Genomic DNA, 11,741 nt, shown 5'->3' on the forward strand with positions numbered 1-11,741 from the left:
CCATGGGGTAAGGGCCACCAGGACAGGAAGACCAGGCGTAAGGACCACCAGGACAGAAAGTCATCACTTGGCAGATGATGCTGACCCCTCTCCAGCTAGCAGTCCTGCTTCTCAAGGGCAGCGCCCAGCATGTGCACAGGACCTGACTCTGCCTCCAGCTGTCTGTGGATGTGCCCCGCTTCCTGGGACTCTGCTTCTTCATCTGCAAAATGGGGCTCAAGGGCCATGTCCCAGGACAGAAGCTAGCCTGACCTGTCCACACACAGTGAGGTCAGAGGTCAGGACCCTAAAGCCGCTGGCCTAGTGACTTTAGCCACACAGCCAAACCTTCTGCACCTTGGTTTCCCTCTCTGTGAGAAGAGGGAAGTAACCAGATGCCAAGAGGGTCACCAAGAGGGTGAGTTATGAGACAGCTGGAGCCACGCCACAAGCCGAGCATGTTTATTACACAGGTCACACAAACGAGGCCACAGGATCCTCCCGACAAGCTGGGGCATAGGGTACAGACACCTTAGGCAGTTGTCACTGGGCGAAAGGACAGAGTGGGTCTGAGGGCACAGCGTGTGGACAGGGCAAGACTGGGCACTGGGATGCAGAGGCCTTCCGGTGAAAGGGGCATCTCATGAGGTGACCCCCTGCAAGGCCTGTGTGGCCGGGTCATCCTGAGGCACCTGCAGGTTGGTTTTACTGGGGACAGTGCTTGGCTCTGTGTCCTCATGGTCCAGGCTCCTCAGCCAGGCCTGAGCCTTGGGCGTGAGCTTCGTGCAGGATGAGGGACAGCCATGCCAGAGGCCACCGAGGAGCTAAGCACAGCAGCTCAGGCAGAAGCAGCAAGGCCAGGACTGGTGGAGGAGCCATGGGGAGAGGGAGAGGAACAAGAGTGGGAGAGAGAAGGGAGCGGGGTGCAGACAGAGCCAGCAATAGAGGGGACACTGACCAGGGCTCTGGTCTGAGCTGGTGGCAGTAGGAGCCTTCACCCCAACCAGGAACCCAAGAACGCTACACGTGGCCTGCCCTGCAGGGATTCTGTGGGTACAGCTGGGCATCGGGAGAAAGAGGTGGCTGACTGCACTTGGGGAGTGGCAGGCTTCCTCCTGAAGCACTAATAGGAGCAGCAGGGGTCTCAGCCCCACCAGACCTGTTCTTTTTTAACATCCTGTGGGACTGGCTGAGTTCACTTCCTGGCACACAAAGCCAGGAGTCAGCAGGTCCCAGACTTTCCTCACAGCCCGGGAGGGCCCTGCTTGGAGAGGGAAAGGGTGGAATGCACCTGGGCTGGGAAGCCAGAAGAAGGTCAAATCCTGGGCCCCACAGTCCCTCCTCCCCACCCGCCCAAGGCGATCAGTGGGAGGAAGTGAGATCACTCACTCAGGCTCCATGTCTCTGAGGGCTGCCCATTCCCAGATCCAAGTCAAGCTCCACCCAGGCCCAAAGGCCTCAATGACCTCTGATCCAAACAAACCAGGGTGGGTGACTGCTCCCCCACTGCTGCTGGCTCCTGAGCTCTGCCCCAAACCTCACCAATGCACCCTCTAGCCCGTGGAACCCTCATGTCTAAAGTGTGGCCCTTAGCACAGGCTACTACTCAGAACCATCTTCCTGTCTGGTCACCTGCCCTCCCAGGAGAACAAAGGACAGAGGGTGTGTCTCTCTGCGGCCCACAACAAGGCCCCCCACCCTTCCTGATGAGAATCCTGGGGCCCTGAGGATCAGGGGCCCCAAGGCCATGGCTAGGATTGCAGCTCACGTAGACTCCCAGCTGCACCTGCTGCCCTACTGCCATCCCACCCCATCCTGGGGTTGGTGGCCCACACTTCTTCCTCCCTCAGAATTTACTGGCTGCTCACCCTCTGCTCTCAACTCAGCCAGGCCCCCCTCAGATGCCAAGCTGGTCCCAGGTGCCATCTGCAGCAGCCCCTTCTGACTCTGTCATCACAAGCTGGCAGGTGAATGCTACAGTCCCACCTTCCACCTGAGGACCCAGCTGCCCGTGGGACCCAGGATTCAGCAGCTCAGGAGCAAGAGCCAGGACAAGTATGGACCCGCACGGAGGCTATACAGGGCGGGGGAATGAACGGCGATGCCCCTCCCGACAGGGCCGTGTCCTCAGCCACGCGGCAGCCCGCCCACCTGCCCACAAACCTCCTTCAGCTCCTGCGCCACGGAGGCCAGGCGCTCGCCCTCCGACTGCGCATTGGTTAGCACGTTGCGCAGCTGCTTCAGCTCAGTCTGTAGCTCCAGCACCCTGCGCTCATAGTACTGCTCCTTGGAGGCCGACTCCTGGATCAGACTCTCCTCCCGGCTCTCGCCGTCCGCAGCCACCTTCCTGTGGTTTGTGTGCACCTGGCCAAATGCCTGCATGGAGAAGAGACCCCGTGAGAGTGAGCCAGGCCAGCTGCTCCTGGAAGGTGCATGGAGCCGGACACAGAGGTAGCCCAACTCCCGATGGGGAAACAGGCTCTGGGATGTGCCCTTCTGCTGCCTGATCCTGACCCATCTGTCCACTCATCCTGGGTGACACCAATGCCCATGTGAGGGGACTGGAGCATGAATCGGGACTCAGAACCAGCCGACAGGCCACCATTCATGCCTGACTCGGGGGACCCTACCTGCCTGCCCAGAACCTGGGTGCAGAGCTGAAACTGCCAGACAGAGGGGAAAGGATACCGCCACCGCCAGACCCAGTGAGGGCTTTAGGCTGTGAGAGGAGAAGGGGCACAGCGTGTGTGTATGTGGGGGGTGAGGCTCAGGGAGGGGCCCCCATGGGTGAGAACCCTGGGTCAGCTGGGGCCTCCCGTCATGTCATGTCCCCCCAGGCGAGAGGCCAGGCCCCTAGGAAGTGCCTCTGTTTCTTCCTTCCCACCCTGCACACCCAGGAGCCAGGACTATGCTGTGTGCCCTACCCAGTGCACCCTTCCCACTGGCCACTGCATGCAGACCCTGTCTCTTTACAGGGCTCCTGGCCCACAGAATGGAGGAAAAAAATGAGAGAAGGCTACTGAACAGCAAGGAAATTGATGTCTTGAGACAAATATGAATGTTTTCACTCATTTACTGTGAGCATCTAGGCTAACGGGCCAATATGACTAGACTGGTATAACAGACTAATAAGTTCAGGAATCCAACCCAAGAAAAAAAAACAATTGGGAAAACGTGCACAGCTATGTATAAGGATGTTACTAGGCAGGACTATTTAAATATAAAAAGTCAAAACGTACTAACAGCTTGTTTCTCTACCATGGGAGAGACTGGCCAAAAGAAGCAGGGTCTGCTCAGGGTAACCACTCACCCTCCCCAGGGCAGGTCTGGCCCATCTGCCCCCTGCCACCAACCCAGCAGTTCTGTGAAGACACTGTTCCTTTTTAAACTACGTCAGCTCAGCCCTATGATTTCTGCTGCTGTCCTCCGCCTCCACCCTGGTCCCAGGGAAAGCCTGAAGCATAAATCGTGTCTACGTAGGAACTGTCCCATCCTGGGTGGCAGCCCCGACCCCTGGCTGCACACCAGCCCTAGGCCTGCCAGAACCGGCCAGGCTTCCAGGAGCTCAGGGAAGCATTGGCCAGCACAGGGTGTCTTTCCAAACCTCCAGACGAGCCTAACTGAGTGAACAGAGCAGAACACACTCACAAACCTCAAACCGAAACGCAGGCATCTCACAGGCTTCGTATCATCCTCAGAGGCCAACCAGAGGCTGGACATCTAAACGCTGCATCACACGCTCATACACGATTCCAGGCCTGTCAGCTGCAGGTTGAATCTGCCTCCCCAGATCCCAGCGGGCCCCCCTCATCCCACCCCTCCATTTCCCCCAGCACCACAGCAGCTTTTCAAAGACAATGGAGACTTGCATCATCCACCAGACAAGGTCGCTGAAGGGACTGGATCTACCTCCCATGTGCAAAAACTAAAATCAACTGGGAAATTGATGTGAATAACCATGGTTTTCAAGTCACTGGACACCAAGTAGTGAGAGGCAGGGCACAGGTGAGCTCCATGATAGCCCCCACCCCTTCCAGAAGGAACTCTGACAGCAGAGCATAAAGTGTGAGAATCAGTCAGCAGGCTTGAGTGGAGTAGGAGGTGCTGGAAGACAGTGGACAGGCGGCAATGGTGGCAGACCTGCAGACAGAGGGGCCCTGAGTTTTCTCAGGGGATGGTCAGTGCAAGTCTGTGAGCAAGCCACTGAGGCTGGAAAAGGGCCACCAGCAAGATAGAGGGAACCATCCCATCACTCGCACAGGTCCTGCCCAAAGTGGTCGGTCCTGACCAACAAAGCTTAAAGGCAAAATCGGAAAGGATCCAACTACATCCCAGAACAAAGCATAAGCACACACAGAAATAACAGCGCCATATCCCAACACGAAAAAGCCAGAGCCTAGCACCCCATCCCAAGTGATGTAGCCCACAAAGGAGCAGGGAGGCAGCCTCGCAGGATGTGCAGACTTGAGACTGACATTGACACTGGGAGATGGGGCAGGACTGATCCCACAGGTTCAGGAAGCCACAGGTACAAAAGATGGAATGACAACGTGTGAGATGAAAGGGACACTAGATGGGATTAATTGTAGATTACACGATGCAGACGAAAAGGTGAGTAAACTTGAAGAAACAGCAGACTACCCAAAAGGAAACACACAGAAAAAAAAGACTGCAAAAGCAAACAGCATGAGTGAGCTGTGGCGCTTCACGAAGCCTAATACTCAGATAGCTACAGTCCGGGACAGGGAGTGCGGGGGGGTAGAAGTCAGGACAGAAAATAAGAAATAATAGCTAAAAATTTTCCAAATTTGATGGAAACTATAAATTGACAAATACTAGCAACCCATCAACCCCATATCACAAAATTGTTCAAAACCAGTAATGAAGAGAAAATACTAAAATCAGCCAAAGTAAAAAGGAGACACAACTTATAGAGAAGCAAACAGATGAATGACAACGGATGTCTCTGACAAGCCTGGAGAGTGGAGCAACATCTTGAAAAAACAAAAAACCTATGTTAACCAGAGCGCTATACCCAGTTCACCAATAGAGATGAGATTAGACTTCAGACACACAAACACTGACAGATTCTATCACCAGCAGACCTGCATTACAAGATGTTAAATAAAATCCTTCAGGCAGGAAAAAACAATACCAGATGGAAATTTAGATTTACAAGAAGGAGTGAACAGCACCAGAAATGTGGGTAAATATGAAAGGCTTATTTTTCTTATTATTTAAATCCCTTTAAGAGATAATTAACTGGACATTTAATGCAACCCCTATCAAAATACCAATGGCCTTTTTTGTAGAAATGGAAATTCATATGAAATTGCAAGGGGCCCAAAATAGCTAAAACAATTTTTAAATACTCCTAAGTAATTAAAAAGAACAAAGTGAGAGCCTCAAATTCTCAACTTTGAAACTTACCCAATATGAGGCTCCAGTGATCAAAACAATGTGGTACTGGCATTAAGGAGACAATCTAGACCAGTGGAACAGAAGAGCCCAGAAATTAACCCTCACACATGTGACCAATTTATTTTTGACAAGGGCACAAAGATAATGATGAAAGAATAGTTTTTCAACAAATGGTGCTGGGACAAATGAAAACCCACATGGAAAATAATGAAGTTGGATCATATATACCATATACAAAAATTAACTCGAAATGGACCAGAGCCTTAAATATAAGAACTAAAACTCCAATGCTCAGAAAACAGGGATAAAGCTTCATGACCTTGTTGACAATGGGCTCTTACATGTGACACTAAAAGCATGAGCAACAAAACAAAAAAATAGAGAAGCTAGACTTCATCAAAATTTAAAAATTTGAGTATCAAAGGACACTATCAAGTGAAAAGACAACCTACAGAAGAGGAGAAAATATTTTCAAATCTTATATTTGATAAGGGTCTAGTATCCAGACTATATAAAGGATTCCTTTAACTCAACAATGAAAAGATACGTAACCCAATTAAAAGATAGACAAAGAACTTCAGACATAGAAAATAGACATTTTTCCAAAAAAGAAACAAATGGCCAACAAGCACATAAAGACACTCAACATGAGTAGACGTAGTTAGGGAAAGGCAAGTAAAAACCTCAGTGAGACAGCATCTCACACCCACTAAGATTTAAAAAAAAAAAAAAGGAAAATAACAAGTGCTGGCGAAGATGTGGAAAAACCGGAACCCATACACATTGGTGCAGCTGCTGTGGAGAACAGCCTGGTAGACACCCCCAAAAGTTAACCATAGAATTACCATATGATCCTGCAATTCCAATCCTAGGTATAGATACAAGAGAAATAAAAATACACGTCCACACAAAAACTTGTATATGGATGTTCACAACAACCAAAAGGTGGAAACAACCCAAATTCCACCAACTGATGAATGGATAAATAAAATGTGGTCTATCCATAAAATGGAATATTATTTGGTAATAAAAAGAAATAAATTATTGATACATGGTAGAACATACATGAACCTTGAAAACATTCTGCTAAGTGAAAAGACCCGTCAGTCACAAAGGACCACATGTTGTATGATTCCATTTACATGAAATGTACAAAACAGGCAGACCTATAGAGACAGAAAGTAGATTAGTGGCTGCCCTGGGCTGGGGGTGGAGTTGGGAGGTTGGAGGGGGTGACAGCTAAGGAGTGTGGGGTATCTTTTGGGACTAATAAAAATGTACTAAAATTAGTTGTGGTAGATGCACAACTAATATGTGAATATACTAAAAACCACTGGACTGTACATTTAAAATGGGTGAATTGTATGGTATGAATTATGTAAATAAATAAAGCTATTAAAGTGCAGTTGTTTTTAAAAGTTAAAGGATGGAAAAAAGATAAGCCATGCTAACACTTGTCAAAAGGAAGCTGGAATGGCTCTATTAATATCGGATAAAGTAGATTTCACAGCAAAGAATATTACTAGAGATATCATTTCATAATAAGGAGGTTAATTCACAAAGAGAACATAATAATTCTAAATGTTTACACACCTAATAACAGAGCTTCAAAACACATGAAGCAATACTGATAGAACTGCAAGGAGAAATAGCTGGGAGAGTTCAACACCTGTCTCAACAATCCACAGAACCAGTAGACAGAACATCAGTAAGGACACAGGAGGCACAGACAGCACTACTAACTATTCTGACCAGATTGTTGACAACAGCAGCACTAGTTCCTTCTTCTCAAGGGCACATGGAACGTTTACCTGGACAAACCAAATATCTGGGCCATTAAACAGGCCTCAAACTTAAAAGGATTAAAGCCATAAAAAATATGAGCTCTGACCAAAGGGAATTAAGTGAGAAATCAATAACTGAAAGATATCTAGAAAATCCCCAAATATTAACAACTGAATAACAGACTTCTAAGTAATTAATGGATCAAAGAAGAAATCAAAAGGGAAACTAGAAAGTATTTTGAACTGAATTAAAATGAAATGAAAATGGGAATCCGTGGGATGCCACTAAAGCAAGGACTCAGAAGGATATTTATAGCACTTAATGACTGTGTCAGAAAAAAAGAACAATCCAATCAATAACCTCAGCTTTCGTCTTAAAAACCAGTTCAGGGATTGTGCAAAGCTCAAGGTACAGCTCACAGCCCTGAGGTTGAGCCCTTTCAACAGATGAAAGACTTGAGGCTTGCGAGGCCAGGCGCCTGGGCTCTATGCACACAGCTGTTAAGATCCCAGCCAAGGTCACCCAGCTTATCACAGTTGATCTTCCCTGACAACACTTCCCCAGGCCTTTACCCCAATGGTCCCTGGGTCTCCTCCAGGCTGAGGGAAAAAGACCTTCAGGCCTGATGGCTGCCATGCTCCTCACTTCGAAGTCCCAGACACCACAAGCTCCCTCGTACTGAACAGCGAACCCTAAAATCCTGTTGGAGCAGTTTTAGACCTCCATATAAGCTGTGTGTTCCTTAGGGGAAGCTCTCTTTCTTGTTTGGGCTGGTCTTTGGGCCCAGATGGTGTCTGATGAAGAGTTCAGCGGGCCCCAGTCAGAACTCTCCCTCTCTTTTTACTCAGTCAGTCACTCAACAAACACTGGTAAGCATCAATAGTGGACTAGGACACATATTGTCATGCCCTGCCTAAAACTCTCATGAACTCTCATCCTCTGGTTGTGGAATTATAAATGGTACAACCACTTAGGAACACAGTACCTACTAACACTAAGCACACACCGGTTCTATCATCCATCAGTCCCACCTCTACTGAAGAACGCTTAAATGTGTGCATGAAAAGACATGTTTACGGGAGCATTATTTACAAAAGCCCCAATCCACAAAGTTCCGAAGTGTCTGTCAACAGGAGAAGAAAAAACTGTGATACAGTCACTTGACGGAATACTACACAGACATGAAAATGAGTAATTACTGTTATACAGAAAACAGAGAAGAATCTCACACAATGTTGAGTGAAAAAAAGCCAGACATGGAAGAGCATATACTGTGTGATTTTGTTTATATATACAGTTCCAAGAATAAGTAAAACTAACCTATGCTGGTAGAAGTCAGGGCAATGGTGACCCTTGGGCTGGGAGAGGGTCAGTTCCTGGGAGGGCACTCAAGGGGAGCTTCCCTGATTCCTGATCTGGATGCTTGATAAGTGGGTGTGTTCAGCTTGGGAAAGTTCACACTTATAATTTGTGCTCTATATGTTTTTCCTCAAGTTAAAAAAAAACCCTAGAATAAGAGTAAATCAAACCCAAGAAAAAGGAAACTAATAATGATCAGAGTAGAAATCAATGAAATAGAAAAAATCAATTAGGGGCTGGCCGAGTGGCTCAGTTGGTTAAGAGCTCACTCACCAGTTTGATTCCCACATGGGCCCGAGCTGAGCTACCAACAGGTGGCAGGATGGCCCAGCTAATAATTAATAAATAAATAAATTAATTAATTAATTAAAACAAAAGCAAGTTCTTTGATGGGCCAGCCGAGTGGTCCATTGGTTAAGAGCTGTCTTGGGATGCCAGAGGGCCCCAGTTCGGATCCCACATATGAGGGCCAGTGACAATGCCCTCCACAGCTAAGATGCTGAACAACAGCTCAACCTGGAGCTGGGTGGCCGTGAGTCGCCGGCGACGGCGTAGGCTGCAGCCCCTGTGGCAGTGGGTTGCCATGGGCTACCGCGTGTAGCCAGCAGCCAGCGTGAGCGGCCAGCAGCCACAGTGAGCAGCCGTCCAGAAGCCGGCGACTGATTTGCCTCGCCTGGGAAGAGTGCAATGATGGTACCAAATTGGGCCAGTGAAGTAATGTCCTCCACAACTAGACTGAAGAACAAAAGGATAGCAACTTGTCTGTTCCCCTTCCCCAAATCCCCAATAAAAATCTTTTTAAAAAAGCAAGTTCTTTGAAAAGATCAATTAACTTGGTAAACCTCTAGCCAGACTAACTGGTGGTGGGGGCCCACAAATTGCCAGTATCAAGAATGAAAGATGATAGCAATACAGATATTAAAAAGAACAAGGGAATATCATGAACAGCTTTATATCAATAAATTTGATAACTAAGATAAAATGAACAAATTTTTTGAAAGACATAAACTACCAAAGTCCACTCAAGAAGAAACAGTTAACTAAATAGTCCTGTATCTGTTAAAGCAATTGAATGTGTAGTTGTTAAAAACCCACAGAGATATGCTGGGCTCAGATGGCTTCACTGGTGAATTCTACCAAACATTTAAGAAAGAAATACAGAGGGTGGCAAAAAAATGTATACACATTTTAAGAAAGGAAAAAACTGTATTAATATTGTAATAATATTAATACCAATACCAAAAGATGAACACAAGTCACTTTTGACTTCTGCTGTACACAAACCCTTCCAGAAAACTGAAAAAAAAAACCAAAAAACTTTACAACTATTTTTTACCCTGTAACCAAAACCAAAGACAGTATTAAAAAAAGAAAATACAGACCAATACCCCAGATAAACATAGATGTAAAAACTTCTTCATAAAATTTTGTCATATAGAATCCACCAATAAATAAAAAGGATAAAGGGCCGGCCGAGTGGCGCGTTGGTTAAGAGCTGGCTTGGGATGCCAGACACCCCGGTTCGGATCCCACACATGAGGGCCAGTGACACTGCCCTCTACAGCTAAGATGCTGAACAACAGCTCGACCTGCAGCTGGGCTGCCGTGGGTCGCCGGCGACGGCGTAGGCTGCAGTCCCCTGCAGCAGTGGGCTGCCATAAGCTACCATGTGTAGCCGGCAGCCAGCGTGAGCGGCCAGCTGCCACCGCGAGCGGCCATCCAGAAGCCGGCAGCCATCCAGAAGCCAGCGAGTGATCTGCCTCGCCCGGGAAAAGCGCAATGATGATGCCAGCTTGGGCCAGTGAAGCAACGTCCTCCACAACTAGACTGAAGAACAAAACAGCAGCAACTTGTCTGTTCCCCTTCCCCTGATTCCCCAGCGCTGTTCCCCTCTCCCAATTCCCCAATAAAATCTTTAATAAATAAATAAATAAATAAATAATAAAAAGGATAAGGAGGGCCGGCCGAGTGGCTCAGTTTGTAAGAGGTTGCTCAAGAGTGCGAGCTCTGAGCAACAGGGTTGCCGGTTCGATTCCTGGCCCAACCTGAGCTGCTGCTGAGCTGCCAAGAGGTGGCAGGATGGCTCAGCTAAAAAAAATAAAATTAAAATAAAAAGTAGTTGAAAAAAAAAACGATAAGGAATCATGATACAGTGGGGCTTATCCAAAGAATGTAGGGTTGATTAACAATAGAAAAAAAAAAAGCAATGCAATTTAGTACATTAACAGAAAAAAAGGAAAAATCCATATAATAATCTCAAAAGATGCAGAAAAAAAATCTGACAAAATTCAACATCTGTCCCTGATAAATACTCTCAGCAAATAGGAGGGAGCTTCTCAACCTGATAAAGGGCATCTTCCACACACCTTACAGTTAACATCATCTAATTGTGAAAACTGAGGTCTCCTCCACACCCCTTGCTCAAGATTGTCCCCAGCCTGCAGTGCAATGAAGCAATCAAAATCAAAGGCATCCAGGCTGGAAAGGAAGAAGTAGAGCTGTCTTTAACCATGCATCACATACATCTATACATCTATACATCTATACATAGAAAAATCCAAAGACGTCATTAGAACTAATAAGTGAGTTTAGCTACGGTAGGTTTCAAGATACAAGATCAATATACAATCAGAAAGTGAACATTTTTTAAATTGTACTTACAATAACATCAAAAATATTAAATGTTTATGTTTAAATCTGATGGAAGATATATAAGACCTATACACTAAAAGCCACAAAATATTGCTGGGAGAAATTAAATAAATGGAAAGATACACCTTATACCTGTTCATGAGCCAGAAGACTCAATATTGTTAGATGTTGGTTCTTCACAAATTGATCTTTGAATTCATCACAATGCCAAGCAATATCCCAGCATTTTTTTTTCAGTAGAAATTGACCATCTGAGTCACATGGAAATTCAAAGGACCTGGAATAATCAAAATGACTTTGAAAAGAAAAAATAGGAAGACTAACACTACCTGACTTCAATATTGATAAAGCTTTAGTAGTTAAGACAGTATAGTACTGGCATAAAGAAGACAAATAGATCTAAGCAGAACAGAAAATCCAGAAACAGACCTACACGTATGGCCAACAGATTTAACAAAGGTACAAAGGCAATCTGGTGAAAAAGGGATACCTATCCATACCTCACAGCATATATGAAAATTAAACGTTAGAAGTATAAAACTTCC

The 11,741-nt window shown here is 46.5% G+C and overlaps 1 protein-coding gene across 3 annotated transcripts in view; it reads right to left on the reverse strand.

The window, feature by feature from the left end:
* The window catches only part of LOC109375243 (inositol-pentakisphosphate 2-kinase), a 112,253-nt gene that overhangs the window by 72,903 nt on the left and 27,609 nt on the right, over nt 1-11,741 (reverse strand). For 2 of the 3 annotated variants that reach the window (XM_019630519.1, XM_019630521.1), the window contains exon 2: nt 2,143-2,355. The exons of the other annotated variant lie outside the window; for it this stretch is intronic. In XM_019630519.1, the coding sequence (XP_019486064.1) occupies nt 2,143-2,355 (213 nt within the window). The remainder of the gene's footprint in view (nt 1-2,142; nt 2,356-11,741) is intronic. 3 annotated transcript variants of the gene reach the window in all.

Source organism: Hipposideros armiger, unplaced genomic scaffold, assembly GCF_001890085.2.
Source record: "Hipposideros armiger isolate ML-2016 unplaced genomic scaffold, ASM189008v1 scaffold_919, whole genome shotgun sequence".
In the NCBI taxonomy this organism is placed as follows: domain Eukaryota; kingdom Metazoa; phylum Chordata; class Mammalia; order Chiroptera; family Hipposideridae; genus Hipposideros; species Hipposideros armiger.